Source organism: Rhinoraja longicauda, chromosome 28, assembly GCF_053455715.1.
Source record: "Rhinoraja longicauda isolate Sanriku21f chromosome 28, sRhiLon1.1, whole genome shotgun sequence".
Lineage (NCBI taxonomy): Eukaryota > Metazoa > Chordata > Chondrichthyes > Rajiformes > Arhynchobatidae > Rhinoraja > Rhinoraja longicauda.
In genome coordinates, this window is record NC_135980.1 from 18492955 (window position 1) to 18510405 (window position 17451).

A 17451-nucleotide genomic window follows, 5' to 3' on the forward strand; every position below is an offset into this window, starting at 1 on the left:
TCCTTGCAGTGCAGGAGAATGAGAAGTGATTTTACAGAGGTGGATAAAATCATGAGGGGTGGAGATGGAGCATCTTGAGAAAGACCTCAGTCTAGAACAGAAGGTACTAATTGAAACCAGTGTGTAGAAGATCCTTGGATCTGTGAACAGTAAAAAAATTTGAATGCAAAATCTTTATCACAGAGTGTGGAAACAGAATCAATAAAAGCTTTCAAAGTGAAAGTGGATGGGCAGTTCAGTGAAGATAGTTTCCAGAGCCATTGACATGAATTCGGGAAGAGATGAAGGATTTATTTACCATTTTCAAAAATTGGTGTTTTCATAACATGACTGTCAAAGAAACAAATTCATGGTCAACAGGATGAAATGGTTTGCAAATGGAGCATGAATCAGTGAACAGTACAAGACCATAAAGGTTTAACTCAATTCCTGCTCCTGTTGCACACTAACTTGCTGGCCCGAGTGACAGCCCGCTTGGCAACTGTCGACCAAACGGAGGACGGGGGCAGGACATCCGTATAGCCAAGCTTGGTTGCACGTCAGGCCCGGAAGTAGAATTAGGCGGGGGAAGATGGCGACAGTCAAGGTGAGGCAGGACTTGCCGCCTCCCGGGGGCTATGGGCCCGTGGATTACAAGCGGAACATCCCCCGCAGGGGCCCCTCAGGTAAGCCGGGAGGGCGAGGACCACCGCCGCTCGGAGACCTGCGATGTCGGCAAAGCACTGACAGCTCAGGAGACGAAGGTCATAGAGTCACAGAAACAGGCCCTTCGGCCCCACTTGCCGATGGCTATGCCGACCAAGATTCTACATTTAAATGGTTATTTCTTACTGTTCACCGATCTTCTATGCCTTATTTTCAATTAGTGCCTTCTGTTTTTATGTCAGTAAGTAGAAATTAGGTCCTTCTCAAGATGCCCCATCTACACTTGTCCTACCTGTCCACATTTAGCCCATATCTCTCGAGAAACATTTCCTATCCTTGTACCTGTCCAAATGTCTTTTACAAGTTGTTACAGTATTTTCCCCAAACCTCCTCTGGCGACTCATTCCATATACTCACTAACCTCTGTGTGAAAAAGTTGCTCCTCAGGTTGCTATTAAATTTTTCCCTCTCACCTTAAACCTATGCCCTTGTTTCTTGATTTTCCTACCCTGGGTAAAATACTCGGTGCATTCACCCTATCAATTCCCCTCTGATCTTACACACCTTTATCAGATCACCCCATCCTCCTGCACTCCAAGGAATAATGTCCTAGCCTACCCAACCCTCCTTGAGTCCTGGCAACATACTGGGAAATATTCTCAGTACTCTTTTGAGCTGACATCCTTTCTGTAGTAGGGTGCCCAAATTTTCAAATACAGCCTCACCAAAGTATTGTACAACTATAACATAATGTCCCAGCTTCTATACTCAATACCCTGACTGATGAAGGCCAATGTACTGAAAACTTTCTTGACCTCCCTATCTATCGGTTATGCCATTTTTAAGGTAAATGCACTCCTTGATCCCTCTGCTCCCCAACTCCTCCCAGGGCCCTGCCATTTACTGTGAAGGTCCTGTCCTGGTTTGACTTCCCAAAATGCAACACTTCACATATCTGCATTAAACTCCATCACCCGCCTCATCCCATCCTCCGCCCAATTGCCGAGCTGAACAAATCATTAATATAAACCACAAACAATAATGGGCCTAGCACCGATCCGGATACACCTTTGCGAGTCGCAGGCCTTAAGTCAGAAAATGAGCTTCCACCAATACACTCTGCTTTGTTGCATGAAGCCAACCTTTCAGAGCAGCCTACAATACTGAACATTATCAAATGCCTTGCAGAAGTCCATATAGACAATGTCCATAGTGTTGCCCTCATCAGACTTTTTGGTTACTTCTACAAAAAAACTCAATCAGATTTATAAGACACAATCTCATAACACAAAACCATTTTTAAATATCCTTAATCAGCCCCTATCTATCCAAATACATATATATCATCCCTCAGAATCCTCTCCAATAACCTGCCAACCACAGATGTTGGGTTCATTGGTCTATAGTTCCCAGGCTTTTCCTTGCAGCCCTTCTTAGAGCACAACATTAGCCAACCCCCCATTCTTGTGGCACCTCACGTGTGCCCAATGATGAATCATATATCTCAGCCAGGGTGGCTGCAATTTCTTCTCTAGCATCCCACATTGTCCTCGGATATATCTGATTTGGCCCAGGAGATTTATCTACCTTCATACACCTTAGGACGTTCCGCATCTCCTCAATAGTAATATCGACTGTCAGCAAGACATCTCCCTTAACTGACCAAAGTTCCCCAGAATTGATATATTTCTCCATGGTAAGAATAAAGGAGAAATACTCATTGAGGACCTTGCCCATCTCGTACGGTTCCACACAGAAATGACCACTTTGGTTTCTGAGGCGTGCTATTCTCTCTCGTCACAGTCTTCCCCTTAATGTACATAAAAGCTCTTAGGATTTTCTTTAATATTATCTGCTATAGCTATTTCCTGCTCCCTCTTTGCCTTCCTGATTTCCTTCTTCAGTATGCTCCTTACCTCCTGAATCTCCTCCAAGGACACACTTGATCCCAACTGTCTATACTTGTCACATGCTTCCTTTTTTTTGACCGGAGCCTAATTTTCTCTTGTCATTCAAGCTTCTTTTCGGTGTTGCCCTTTAAAAGCATCCCACTTTTCAGACGTTCCTTTGCCCGCAAACAACCTTCTCTGGTCAGACCGCATTTGGAGTATTGTGAGCAGTTGTGGGCTTCTTATCTGAGGAGAGATGTGCTTGCGATGATTGGGTTAATGTATGATGAGTGTTTGATGGTTCTGGGCCTGTACTCAGTGGAGTTTAGGATGGGGGTGTGGGGTTTCATTAAAACTTACCGAATGATGAAAGACCTGCATGGAGGGAACATGGAGAGGATGTTTCCACTAGTGGGAGAGTGTGGGACCGGAGGGCACAGCCTCAGAATAAAATAATGTACCTTTACAAGGAAGATGAGGAGGATTCTATTTGGCCAGAGGGTGGTAAATCTATGGAAATCATTGCCACAGACGGCTGTGGAGGCCACCTTTGGGCATTTTTAAAGCAGAGATTGATTAGTCAAGGGTGTCAAAGGTAATGGGGTTCAGAGGGGAAAATAGATTAGCCTTGATTGAATGGACTTGGAGTAGACTTGATGAGCCAATGGCCTAATTCTGCTCCTATGTCTTATGGATCCCACCCCCTTGCCAACCTAATTTAAACCTACCTGTGTAACACCAGCAAACCAGCCTGCTTGGATATTGGTTTCCTTCCAATTCAGGTGCAACCCATCCCTCTTGTACAGGTCATCTCTGCCCCAGAAATGATACCAATGGTCCAAAAATTGGAATTCCTGCCCTCTGCAACAACTACTCAGCCACACGTTTATCTATTCAAACTGCCTGTTCCTACCCTCACTAGCACCTGGCACTGGGAGTAATCCAAAGATCACAACCCTGGAGATCCTGTTTTTTAATCTTTTTGTCTAACTCCCAATATTCATTTTGCAGAACTTCATCCCTTTTCCTACCTATGTCATTTGTGCCAACATGCACAACGACTTCTGGCTGCTCCCCCTCGCCCTTGAGAGTGTCATACAGCCCCTCCGAGACATCCTGGACCCTGGCACCAGGGAGGCAGCACACCATCCCGGAGCCTTGATTTCTGCCACAAAATCTCCTGTCAGCCCCTGACTAACAAGTCTCTTCACTATCGCTCTGCCTGACCACACCCTTACCCACTGTTTCTCAGAGTCAGGCCCGGTGCCACCAACATGACTGTTGTTGCCCTCCCCTGCCTGGCCATACCCTCCAACAGTATAACGAGGCATACCTTTTTTGGAAAGGAATGGGCATAGGGGACCTCAGTACCCCGTGCTTGCTCATTACATGGTGGTCACCCATTTACATTCTGACCACCTCACCGTAACTCCTACTTGGATGATCCTCATTTTCTTGGATGATCCTGATATCATCTATGTCCCAAGCTGCGTGATGCAGACTGTAAGGAGCTACAGCCGGCTGCACATCCCACAGACGTCGTCCTCGGGACACTGGAAGTTTCCTCGGCTTCCCACATCCTGCAGGAGGCACATATAACTGCACTACCTGCCATCTTTACTGCACTAGACCACAGAAGGTTTAGGGACGAAAAGAAACACAGCACCAATGCCTCTCGAGACAAAGCCTCACAATTAATCTCCATACTGCACTTGCACCTCCATATGGCTGCACCGAGTGGAGGGAAGTGGTTGAAGGGAGGAACGGGCGGACAGAAGGAGGGGTGGAAAGTGGTGGGGGTGGTGAGGGAAGGGGGAAGAAGGACTGGGGGAGAGGAGATGAAAAGGGGGAGGGAGTGCGGGAGCTGGGACTGAAGGTAAGGGGCTGGGGCTGCCATCAGTAATCTAACCATTTTGATTTCCCTTCCTCAACTGACCCCTTTCTGTCCTGGGCCGCCGCCATTGCCAGTGGGGCCACATGCAAACTGGAAGAACAGAACAACATATTCCACTTGGCTTTCTTGCAATCATAGAAACATAGAAAATAGGTGCAGGAGTAGGCCATTCGGCCCTTCGAGCCGTACCTGCCTTCTCTCCATACCTCCTGATCCCTTTAGCCACAAGGGCCACATCTAACTCCCTCTTAAATATAGCCAATGAACTGGCCTCAACTACCTTCTGTGGCAGAGAATTCCACAGATTCACCACTCTGTGTGAAAAAAAACTTTCTCATCTCGGTCCTAAAAGACTTCTCCCTTATCCTTAAACTGTGACCCCTTGTTCTGGACTTCCCCAACATCGGGAACAATCTTCCTACATCTAGCCTGTCCAACCCCTTAAGAATTTTGCAGTCCAATCTTAACGGTATGGACATTGAATTCTCCAATTTGAGGGAGAATTTACACCAACAAACAGTATGGCACTGCAGTGCACTGTACTGGTAGATCTAGAGACCTGGGTTCGATCCTGATCTCAGGTGCTGTCCATGTGGAGTTTATACGTTCTCCCTGTGACCGTGGGTTTCATCCTGGTGTTCCAGTTTCCTACCACTTCCCAAAGATGTGCGGGTTTGTAGATTAATTGGCCTCTGTGAATTGCACCTAGTGCATAGGGAGTGGATGTGAAAGTGTGATAACATAGAACTAGTGTGATTGAGTGATTAACCTAGACTTGGTGGGCCGAAGGGGTCTGTTTCCATGCTGTATATGTAAAACCCCCTCCCCTCCTTCTCCGTTGTCCCACCTGAATGTACGCTCAGTTCCCCCACAATCCTGCCCCCTCCCCTCTGGATCTTTCCAGCTGCACTCCTTCCTCTCCTTCCACCATTCATACTTTTATCTCCTATCTCACATTTTTGGTTATTTCATCTCTGGCTTATGTTCAACCATTTGTTTATCAAATCCCCCTCACCTCTATCCACCTATCACTTGCAAGGCTTTGTCCCATCCCCAGCTCTGTTATAGTTTTCTCCCCCCCACTACAATCAGCCTGAAGAAGAGTCCTGACCCGAAACATGATCCATCCACGTACTCCAGAGATGCACCCTGACCCGCTGAGTTACTCCAGCACTTTGTTTTTGTCTGCCACCAGTATCAATAGCTGTGAAATTATTAGGTAGTTGGACAGACAGTCATTCATGGATGCCTCTCTAGAAACAAAAGCTTATCATCTCTACCTATATTGGTGCCGTATTTCTACCTTCAATCCAGCAGCAATGTGGGTGATTCTTAAAGCAGATGGGAAACTGCAGAATCTGGAATCTTGAACAAAATACAAAGTGCTGGATTTACTCAGTGGGTTAGGCAACATCTGTGGAGGGAATGGACAGGCAACATTTCAGGTCAGGACCCTCCCTCAGAGTCAAGAAAGGTCCCGATCTGAAATGTAATTTGTCCATTTCCCTTCACAGGTCCTGCTGACCAGACTGATTGAAAAATTCGGCATGGAAACAAGCACTTTGGCCAGCCGAGTCCACATTAACCATAGATCACCTGTTCACACTAGTTCGATGTTATCCCATTTTTTCATGCACACCCGACACACTGGGGGCTACTAACAGAGCCTAATTGGCCTACACACCCACAGGCCTTTGGGAAGCCCCCACGGTCACGGGTCTGTGCAAACACGATGTAGGCAGTAGCAAGGTCAGGATTGAAACCGGGTCTCTGGTGCGGTGAGGCAGCAGGTCTACCAGCTGCCCCACTGTGTTGCCCCACTGTGCTGCGCCGGGTTCTCCAGTTCTTTGCTTCTTTGTGATTTCTAAATCTGAAGTAGCCTCTGACCTCAGGATGTACGATCACACCCCCAGGAGCGGTGCACAGTAAATTCTAACACCCCAATCGCAAACGGTAAACTGATTCAGTGGAGGAAATGTTCACCTTTATACAGAGGCATGACATGTATTATTAGCATGAAATGACATCACATTTATGTTTGTGTTTGTAGGTTACAGCATGTTTGGGATTGGAATCGGAATTTTAATGTTTGGCTACTGGAGGCTCTTCAAGTGGAACAGAGAGCGGCGGTATGTCTCCTTCCCCCGCTCTCCCAGCTCACCCGATTCCATAGCTCCGGTCGAGTGTCTTCTCAGTTCAATTAAAACGGTTAGATGTTTCATTCTCGGGCGTTTTCTTTACCACTGTATTCCATAATATCTAGGGGACGGATTTGGAATGGCTCTTCCCGAAGAGAAGACCCAGGTTTGATCTTTTGTTCTGCGCAGTTTGATGATCAGCCACTGTCCTGGAACAGACATTACTTTGAAAACAAATTCTGGTATAACATAGAATAGTACAACACAGGAACAGGCCCTTCAGCCCACGATGTCTGTGAAACCATGATGCCAAGTTAAACCAATCTCATCTGCCTGCTCATGATTCACATCCTTTGATATTCTGCATATCCACGTGCATCTTAAAGCCTCTTAAAAGCCACTATCGTATCTGCCTCCACCACCATCCCTGGTAGAGCGTTCCAAGCACCACCACTCAACTAAAAAATCCTGCGCTGCAAATCTCCTTTAAAGTTTGTCCCAATCTCCTTAAAGCTATGCCCATTAGTCCTTGACATTGCCAAAAAAAGCGTTTGGAAAGAGAAAGATTGTTTGGATTTGTTAGTGAATTTATTGCAATCTGCGAGCATTATTCGTTTCAATTTGGGAGAATGATGTCTCAAACAATCATACAATTAGTATCTCAACAGTGCCACAGGCTTCCCTCTCCGTCAGAAATACTGAGTTCCTACTGCTGCATTCTGATGGCACAAGGTGTTGGATTCAAATGGTGAACACCTTGACTGCAGAGATGAAGTTCAGATAATCTACAACATTGCGCACTTTTTGCCTTGTAAAATCCTGTACATAGAATACCTCAGAAATCCATGAAGCGTCCTGATTATCAGGAAAGATTAAATTGCTGTATTCAGTGCTATATTGGCAATTTTGCTAAACTTTCTTTAAAAATTGACAAAAAAAGCCATAGAGGCGGATAGACAAAAAAAGCTGGAGTAACTCAGCGGGTCAGACAGCATCTCTGGAGAAAAGGAATAGGTGAAGTTTCGGGTCGAGACCCTTCTTCAGACTGAGAGTCAGGGGAAAGGGAAATGAGAGATTATAGGCGGTGATGTAGAGATATATAGAACAAATTCCTTTTCTCCACAGAAGCTATCTGAGCCGCTGAGTTACTCCAGCTTTTTGTGTCTATCTTCGGTTTAAACCAGCATCAGCAGTTTCTTCCTACACGAGGCATAGGAAGAGTGTTCTTTTTAAATGCAGCAAGTTATTGTGATCTAGAATGTGGTGCCAGAAAGAGAGTGGGATGGGGAGGGGGGTGGTGGAAGCAGAGGTGATGTGAATGTCAGGCCACAAATGCCAGGTCTTTAATTATCACTGAAAACAGAACAATGAAATTCTTACTTGCAGCAGTTTAACAAATCTGCAAGCGCAATACACGTATATAAGTGTAAGAAAATAACTGCAGATGCTGGTACAAATCGAAGGTATTCACAAAATGCTGGAGTAACTCAGCAGGTCAGGCAGCATCTCAGGAGAGAAGGAATGGGTGACGTTTCGGGTCGAGACCCTTCTTCAGACTCTTCTGAAGAAGGGGCTCGACCCGAAACGTCACCCATTCCTTCTCTCCTGAGATGCTGCCATACACTATATAACATAGAACAAACAAAAATTCAATACATTATAAATTAATATCGCCAATACCAATGCAAAAATAAAACTTGTGAAAACTTGTGCAAACAAAGATAATCCATTGTTCGCAGTTGAGGTTAGTGATGATTGGAAGAAAAAATGTCTGAATGAAATAATGGTTTTGCAGTTTTGTGGAAGAAGAATGTGGGAGTATGGTTGATTAGAAATCATATTCATAGAGGCTATTTGAGCTGTAAAATGGTGAGAATTCAAACCTCCAAAAACCCTCTCTGGATATTTGTTTCTGGGCTGTCCATTCATTGAGCACTCTCTAGTCAGTGACACAGATGTTCTGCCCTCTGGTGGAGATCAGCAGAACAGCTACCTATGCAATAACAAGATATAAGGGGAGGAGATACATGCCTTTGAATCTTCTCAACCATTCATCAGGGCCGAGACCTTTAGATTCAGCTCTGCATGAGCTGGCTCTGAGCTCCAGTTTCCTCACTTTCCAAAGACAGGCTGATAATTCTCAACTGTACATTGCTCCTTGGTATTGATAATGACTAATAGAATGAAAGGGAAGGTTGCGAAAGTGTAAATTGTAAGGATGCAGGGAAATAAGGAAGGGGATATGGGACTAATGAGATTGCCCTGGGGAGTTAGCTTGGATCGGATGAACCAAACAAACTCCTGTGTCATTAAGATTTTCCAACACTCCAATTCCATGAATATCCTTAAAGCTTTTGAATGAAATTAGTGATTGTCTCCACAGCCCTCCTGACTAGGGAATTGTGAAGATTAACTGCTCTGAGATATTCCTTCTCTGTCCTACTTATTTTCTAACCCCAGCGTTCTAGATTCCTCCATTGGGTAGACATCCCCTGCATCCATCTTGTTGAACCTTTGAAGGATTTTGTGTTTCTTCTGAACTCTGGAGACAAAAGATGTCTGTAGCAAATATCTCTGTTTTGGAAAGACCAAGGGTAACTGGATGCAGTCTTCCTGAAGCCCAATGTAATCTCATATAATTTATATAATCTTGTATAAGTTTAAATCATCTGGTAGTGTAGGCTAATGTCAGTTTGACCCCCCTGTCACCTGCATGTTAACTTTCAGTAATTTGTGCATAAGGTTCCTGTGAACATCAACCTTCTCTAATAGTCACCATTTTACAAATCTACTCCACTGTTTTGTGCAAAGTGGTGTATCCCATTTTCCCACAAAGTATTTTGCCCGTTATGCTCTTGCTCACTCAGTTGTCCATAATCATACTGAAGCCTCTTTATATCTTCTTCTTTACTCAGAGTATCAGCAAACTTGGAAGCTGTACCAATATTGCATTTTAATACAAGTCCTTTATCATAAGACATCGGAACAGAATTAGGCCATTCAGCCCATTAAGTCTGCTCCGCCATTCAATTGTGGCTGATTTCCCTTTCAACCCCATTCTCCTGCCTTCTCCCCATAACCTTTGACCCCCTTACAAATAAAGAACGTTTCAATCTCTGCTTTAAAAATACTCAATGACTTGGTCTCCACCATCCATTTGAGAGTCCCAACCCACCAATGTGCCATCTGTGGCAATGGGTTCCACAGATTCACCGCCCTCTGTTAAAAAAAGTCCTCCCCATCTACATTCTAAAGGTACTTCCTTTTATTCTGAAGCTGCGCCCTCTGATCCTAGATTCTCCCATTGCTGGAAACATCCTCCCCACAAACTCTATCTATGCCTTTCATTATTCTTTACCAAGGTTTGTACCATATGGTAGCTAATTTGATGCATCCATTAATTCGTTTTAGTTTATCTCCTTTGCAGACCTGTGCAATAACCTTTATTTACAGATTTCCCATTTAATATATTTTTTCTTCTCTCACAGACGGCTCCAAATTGAAGACCTCGAAGCCCGCATAGCCATGCTACCCCTGCTGCATGCTGAACAAGACAGGAGGCAAGTTGGGTGGGGGGGGGGGCTATGTTGCAGATAAGTATTGTCACATGATAGAGTGAGATAGTATGCAGTCAGATCTCCAAAGCAGCAAAACCAAAATATTACACAAACACAAGGTCAGGGCTAAAGCGTGTATTTGGAGAATTGTGGGATGTAAAATGTTTCTTCAATCCTTTTTCGTTCATACACTATACATGGGATAAGCAACAGTCAGAGGCTGCACACTTGTAAATCATGCATTTGAGCACAAGAATTAAGATGTAGTCTGTTTAACTCTCAAGCCTCTGCTGTTTAATCTTACATAGCTTGGTAATTTTGGACATTACAACCAGAGTTCTAGTCTCCGAATCAGGAGGTCATTGGTTCTAGTTTCTTCCAGAAAATGTAGTGCAATAACTGAAGCCCAAAGCAGTGGATGAAACAAAGGACAAAAAGTCTATTTCACTGCTTCATCCATGCCTTCACAGGTTCCTTCGAAGGTAAATGTAAAAGCAGTGACTGAAAAGAAATAGACAAGTCCTGGCCAGCTGACAACACTCAGGTGATTGTTAGTGTGTTTAGGCTCTTTGCTGTGTGCCAGTTGTGTGCTGCGACTTTGTTTCGTTCACAGAATGCAGGCATCGCTGGCATTTATTGTCTGTCCTCACTTGTGCCAGAACTGAGGCAGCTATAAAGCCAGAATCACATTGCTGAGTTGGGACTCCCGAATGGGTGGCAGTTTTTCTTCCCTTGGGTATTGGTGAACAAGAGGGTAAACTCTGGTATTTTCAAATACAGATACTAGCCTTATTCAGATTTAATTATTGAAGTTTAAATATTGCAGCTGTTTAAAGATTTGAATGTGTCTCTGGATCAATGATCTGAACATTTGGATGCTAACCAAGTAACAATCACTGTGCTGCCAGATCTTAGGGAGTTGGCTGGAAAGCAGTGTAGGTGCAAGTCTTTGCAGTGAGTAAAGCTGTGTGAGGGAATGGGGCAAGGGGAGGCTCAAGTTACACGGAAGGCCGCGAGAAGACTGATTAGAAGTTTTTTAATTGATGGAGTGCTTTGACAGGGTGAAGAATTAATTCTTTTTGGAAGGTTATCACTTAAAAACCCTAGATGAATGTGAGGATGGGCATGAAGGAATAACAAATGCTGTGAGGGATTGGTTGAGATTGAGACCGTTCAGTATTTTAAGGGGGGAAATTACATGAAGTCGTCAAAGTGAAAAGAGAGTTATCAGAGGGCACTGGGTTTGTTCTGAGAGCAGGTGTGGATTTCTGAACTATGAATTTCCCAGGAGTTTGTTCCCATGGGGGCTCCATATTTCAGAATGACCTTTTAACCTCCAGAAGAAAATAAATTACAAGCACATGTCTGTAAATATGTCCTTCCTAACTGTAATCATCATTCGTTTCTTTGACTCCTCCCTTTGTAGGTGTCTACGTTTACTGAGGGAGAACCTCGAGGAGGAGGCAAAAATTATGAAGGATGTTCCAGGTTGGAAGGTAAACCTGCCCGGTTCATGTCTTCACTTATTTTGTGTTACTAACACTCTGATTGGGGTAACACGTTAGCCTGGTGCTTGGACCTGTCGAGGTTGCTGCATCTTCTGCCCATCTGCTGTCCAGATAAAGTAAGGGCTAGTGGCTCCCATCTGATCCCCAGAGAGCTTGGGCCAACAGCAATAACAAGGAACTTCACATACTGGTTTGAAACGAAGAATGACACAGAATGTTGGGGAGGGATTACGGACAGATGCCGTACTGGTTTGTGTTATGGTTGGGTTGGAGTGTGAAGGGACAATCACATTGGTGGGTTAGGAGTCAATTGTACTTCATGTTTTTGCCCTCACCTCTCTGAGAATTGAATGAAACAGTGGACAGACTCACGGGGTTTATAACATAATTTGCATCCTCGTCCAGCACAGCAGCAAGAGCAGGCAGACAGACTCCCTGGCTCACTCCACCATTGTTAGATTACAGCTGCGGGAAGAGGCATATCCATTCACCTGCCTCTGATATAAACCACAGGACACTCGTACCCTCCAATCACCTCAATCTCCCTCATCACAGCTGAGAATTCCATGGTTTTACTTTGTTCCAACTCCAGTTTGATGACTGCCTCTTTCTCGAGGTTCCCTCACCTCGGGAAATGGTTTTTGCATACCACCCCGTTAACATTTTAATCGTAATAATAATCTATGGTCTTATTTTAACACTTAAACCCTGGGAATATTCTGTGAATTTATTTGCACCATAAGCTTCCCCACTACCAGAGTTCCAAAGTGGCTTTGGTGGAGTGGAATCTTCACATTGAAGAACAGTGCCAACCACAAACATCACCCATCCATTCTGTCCAAATATGCTGCCTGAGTTACTCCAGCACTTCGTTCTACTCAAGATTCCAACGTCTGCAGTCTTTTGTGTCTACATTTAAATTGGGAGTGATGGTGGGGAGATGTGTTTGATTGCAGCAGTGGTTTAACAGCATCTCCCATTGCAGGTGGGCGAGAGCGTTTACCACTCCAATCGCTGGTTCTATCCTTCAGCGGAGGAACTGTTTAACCTCCGACCTCGGGAAGAGTTGCTGCGTGAGAAGTATGGGTTCCAGGTGTATGTGTGAGCATGGTGCGAGGAGAGCGGGACCTCAACCAGGGATTCGGCCTTTGCCTGCATACGGTTCCCTTCGTAAAATCTCCTGTTCTGAGTGTGATATTGTTAATAAACCTTGTGTATATTTGGGAGGTTGTTTTTATTTTAAGAATCAGTTTCACAAGTTTGTGCCCTTCACAAGCTCAGGACTGCTTTACGCCCAGTGAAGTACTTTTGCACTCTGTTATCAAGTACATAGAACAGTACAGCTCAAGCCCTTTGGCCCACAACTTCCGTGCTGAACATGTCTCCACCCGGTCATCCTTCAAGGAAAACAAATCCAGTCTACAAAATCTCTTCACAATTGAAATACTCCACCTTGTACAACATTCTAGTGAATCTCCCGGTTCCTTCCCGGTTGCAATCATGAACTTCCCATAGTGCGGCAACCAGGACTGAACTCACTGCCCAGTTGTGACCCAATAACTGCTTTAGAAAGTTTTCCCAATGAAGCAAATATCTCATTTGGTCTGTCCACCACCCTCACTATCGGTACTATGATCTTCAGACATCCTTAGATATGCATTGAAAGGACCCTTTGTTTCTCAATCAGTTCATTATGTAGGTCACCTCACACTTAGCAGTATTAAACTCCATCTGCCATTGCGCTGTCCATTATATCAACCAATCAAGATAATTTCTGTAGTTTATATTCATCTTTGTCATCAACACCAATTTTTGCATAATTTGCAAACTTATGAATAGTGAAGATCCCAGCACTAATCTCTGGTATACCACTAATCACAGCCTTCCAATCATTAAAACAACTCTCAGCCATCACTCTCGGCCTCCTGTCACCAAGCAGATTGTGTACCTAATTTGCCTTGGATTCCACAGACTCTAACCTTTTGGAACACGATTCCCCATGTGGGACCATGCCAGAGGTCTCACTGAAGTTCAGTTTCAGTTTGGTTTATTGTCATGTGTACCAAGGTACAGTGAAAAGCTTTAGTTGCATGCTGTCCAGTCAGCAGAGACAATACATGATTACAATTGAGCCATTTACAGTATAGACACATAAAGAAATAACGTTCAGTGCCAGGTAAAGCCAGCAAAGTCTGATCAAGGATAGTCCGAGGGTCACCAAAGTGGTAGATAGTAGTTCAACACTGCCCTCTGGTTGTGGTAGGATGATTCAGTTGCCCGATAACAGCTGGGAAGAAACTGTCCCTGAATTTGGAGGTGCACGTTTTCACACTTCTATACCTTTTGCCTGATGGGAGAAGGGAGAAGAGGGAATGGCCAGGGTGCAACTTGTCCTTGATTATGCTGCTGGCCTTGCCGAGGCAGCGTGAGGTATAAATGGAGTCAATAGAAAGGAGGTTGGTTTGCGTGATAGACTAGGCTGCGTCCAAATTCGTTGCAATTTCTTGCGGTCAAAAATTCAGACAGGATCTCCCCTAAAACAAAGCTTTGCTGACAATCTTTGATTAATCCCTAAGCTTACAAGCACAAGTTAATTCTGTCATTTCCCCCACCCAAATAACTTCCCTACCACTTTTAAACTCACGGGCTTGTAACTATCTGATATATTTCCCCAACCACTTTTAGACTCACAGGCTTGTAGCTATCTGATATATTTCTGCTGCTCTTGAATAAACTACTTCATTTAGTGTTCTCAAAGGTTTTAACATTTCTGTCAGGGCTCCAGTAATCTCAAAGTGTTTAATTGTCATATGTACCAACAACAGACAATGATTTTTTTACTTGCAGCAGCTTAACAGGCCTGTAAACTCAATACATAGTATATAACAAAAATATCAAACACCATAATAACCACAATTATTAGTGCACAAAATTACATTCTTTAGTGCAACCGAAGACTTCATAATAGTCAATCTGCTCCCTGGCTGGCCTTCCATTCCAAGGTTCCTTTGACTTGCTGTAGCAAATTTTCACCATTGTAACTTACCTTTGAATTGTCATAATTTCACTTTTGGATCTACTTATCAGATGTAAACTCAGTCTGCAAGTCATATGTTTTGTTTGTTTTGTTTTTTATGTTTTTGTTTTAACATTCCGGCTGTATATATATGATATGATATGATATGATATGATAAGATTATTAAGGGATTGGACACATTAGAGGAAGGAAACATGTTCCCAATGTTGGGGGAGTCCAGAACCTGGGGCCACAGTTTAAAAATAAGGGGTTGGCCATTTAGAACGGAGATGAGGAAAACCTTTTTCAGTCAGAGAGTTGTAAATCTGTGGAATTCTCTGCCTCAGAAGGCAGTGGAGGCCAATTCTTTGGATGCTTTCAAGAGAGAACTAGATAGAGCTCTTAAAGATAGTGGTGTCAGGGGGTATGGGGAGAAGGCAGGAACGGGGTACTGAATGTGAATGATCAGCCATGATCACATTGAATGACGGTGCTGGCCCGAAGGGCCAAATGGCCTACTCCTGCACCTATTGTTTATTGCAAGTCACACCTCTCTGTTTGCTAAGAGCAGTTTTGTTCCGAGTGAAATAGAACATCTTCCACTTAAAGACCTGGATTTCCGGATGATCTCTATTCTTTTCCATAAGTAGTTCAAAACATACAGAGTTCTAGTCACTTTCTCCACAATGCTGTCCCACGGATACCTCGCTACTTGCCTCGCTACATTCCCCAGGACAAGGTCCATCACATCTCTCTGATGAGACTATCTATGTATAGGCTCAAAAAATCTCCTGCACACATATTAAACATTTTACCTTTAAACCTTTCACACAAATGTGATTCCACAATTTGGGGAAGTTGAAATCCACCATTACTGCAACCTCTCTGATTTGACCATCTCCTGCAGATCCAGTCATCCAGAGCACAAGGAATGTCTGAATTCCCACATACTGCAAGCTATACAACACAGGACTGCGCTCTCTCATTATATTTTTAATTTAGAAAGGGGTCCTTAACATTTTGTCCAATCTCTGTTCTTAAATGACAATAAAGTGAATACTCACCAAGCAGCTATCTGATTGACAGTAATGTCCATCCAAAGGTCCATGTAGCACACACCCACTGACTCTGCACTCTGAAACCACAACTCTCAAAGACCCATTGTGAAAAAACGATCCATCCTCTCTAGCTGTCATCAAGCAGTTCCAGTCCAATCAGCTGAAATTAATTGACCTCAATTGAAAAGGTCTCAATTGCAATCTCCTCTCAAGGTCCCTCATTTTACTTCCCCTGAAATTGCAATTGTCTGTGAAAAAGCTGCCTACAATCATTGGATTGAGGATATTTCTGGCACTGCCCATGACTTAGAATGAATATAGTAAAATAATGCACTCACTCGGCAAAGCCCATATTCTGAGATGGTTGCACGCCAAGAAACAGCCAGCAAAACCACTCTTTTATGAGGATGTTACCAGGACTTGAGGCTCTGAGCTACAGGGAAAGGTTGGGCAGACTAGGACTGGATTCCTTGGAGCATAGGAGGTTGAGAAGTGACCTTATAGAGGTGTATAAGATCATGAGGGGAATAGATAGGGTAGATGCACAGAATCTTTAGCCAGAGTAGGGGAATCAAGAACCAGAGGACATTAGTTTAAGGTGAGGGAAAGATTTAATAGAAATTCGAGAAGAAACCTTTTCAGACGGTGGTGGCTATATGGAACAAGCTGCCAGAGGAGGTAGTTGAAGCAGAAACGAGAACAACAGCTAAAATACATTTGATAAAAGGTTTAAAGGAAAGGTTTAAAGGGATATGAGCCAGGTGGGACTGGTGTAGATGGGGCACCTTTGTTTTGTAGAAACGGGGAACTATAACTCAGCAGGTCAGGCAGCATCCCTGGAGAACATGGATAGGTGACGTTTTGGGTTGGCACTGCTCTTTAGACTCAATTCTGAAGAAGATCACGACCTGCAATATCAACTACCCCATGTTTTCCAAGGATACTGTCTGACCTGCAGAGATACTTCAACATTTTGTGTCCAGCCTGTGAGTTTTAATGATCCTGTTGGAAAATTGCAATCTCAAATGCTGTTCATGTTTACACTTTGTCGAGTTCTGGCATCTTCACATATTCGCCCCAATTATAGTGTGCTTAGCAAACAATGGTTTCACCTCTGCTTGGACTGGTCCTAAATGAAGTATGTTACATTGAGCAATGCTCCTGATTTGTTTGTTAAATTGTATGTAGACATTATAATTATTATTTATAGAGACTACATGCACAATAAACGTTATCCCATTTTCTTTATGTTTTGCAATGGTCCATATTTAAATTGAGTCAACATTTACACATGAAGATGCAGGTAAAATGCTACAATACTTGAATTTTAAAGAACAGTAAAAAGCAGATTAAATAGAAAAGTTTAAGAAGCATTTGGACAAACACATGAATAGGCAGGGAATTAAGAGGTCTGGACCACATACAGACAGATGGGATTAATTTAATTTGGCATCAGATTCAGAACACATGCGAGCCTGTTCATGTGCTGTACTGTTCTGAGCTCTATACACTAATTTTTGTTAAAACCATTGCTTTTTATATTGCTATCATCAGTGGTTTTACAACTGATGCTGGTATGCATAGCAATTAAAAATTAAGCTACATTTATCAACAATATTTTCCATCAATATCTCTTTTTTCCCTCTCTGTTTTTATTTTGTGACCAATCACCTGCTAAATTGATAAACTAATAACTAAGTATTAAATCAACACTTCAAAAATTTGAAAATCTATTTTTTAATGCAT

The 17451-nt window shown here is 43.5% G+C and overlaps 1 protein-coding gene across 1 annotated transcript; it reads left to right on the top strand.

Annotated features, from left to right (window-relative positions):
- Positions 1-541: 541 nt before the first annotated feature.
- ndufa13 (NADH:ubiquinone oxidoreductase subunit A13) lies at positions 542-16960 on the top strand. Its single transcript, XM_078423548.1, has 5 exons — positions 542-665; positions 6479-6557; positions 10055-10126; positions 11550-11619; positions 12617-16960. Exons 1-5 carry the CDS (start codon positions 572-574, stop codon positions 12734-12736), a joined length of 435 nt encoding a protein of 144 aa, XP_078279674.1. The 5' UTR covers positions 542-571; the 3' UTR covers positions 12737-16960.
- Positions 16961-17451: the final 491 nt, after the last annotated feature.

Excerpts from the sequence above, each read along its gene's own strand:
- ndufa13 (XM_078423548.1), top strand. The coding sequence starts at position 572 with ATGGCGACAGTCAAGGTGAGGCAGGACTTGCCGCCTCCCGGGGGCTAT. Across the intron at positions 10,127-11,549 it reads CATGCTGAACAAGACAGGAG|GTGTCTACGTTTACTGAGGG; the intron begins GCAAGTTGGGTG and ends CTCCCTTTGTAG. Across the intron at positions 11,620-12,616 it reads AGGATGTTCCAGGTTGGAAG|GTGGGCGAGAGCGTTTACCA; the intron begins GTAAACCTGCCC and ends CTCCCATTGCAG.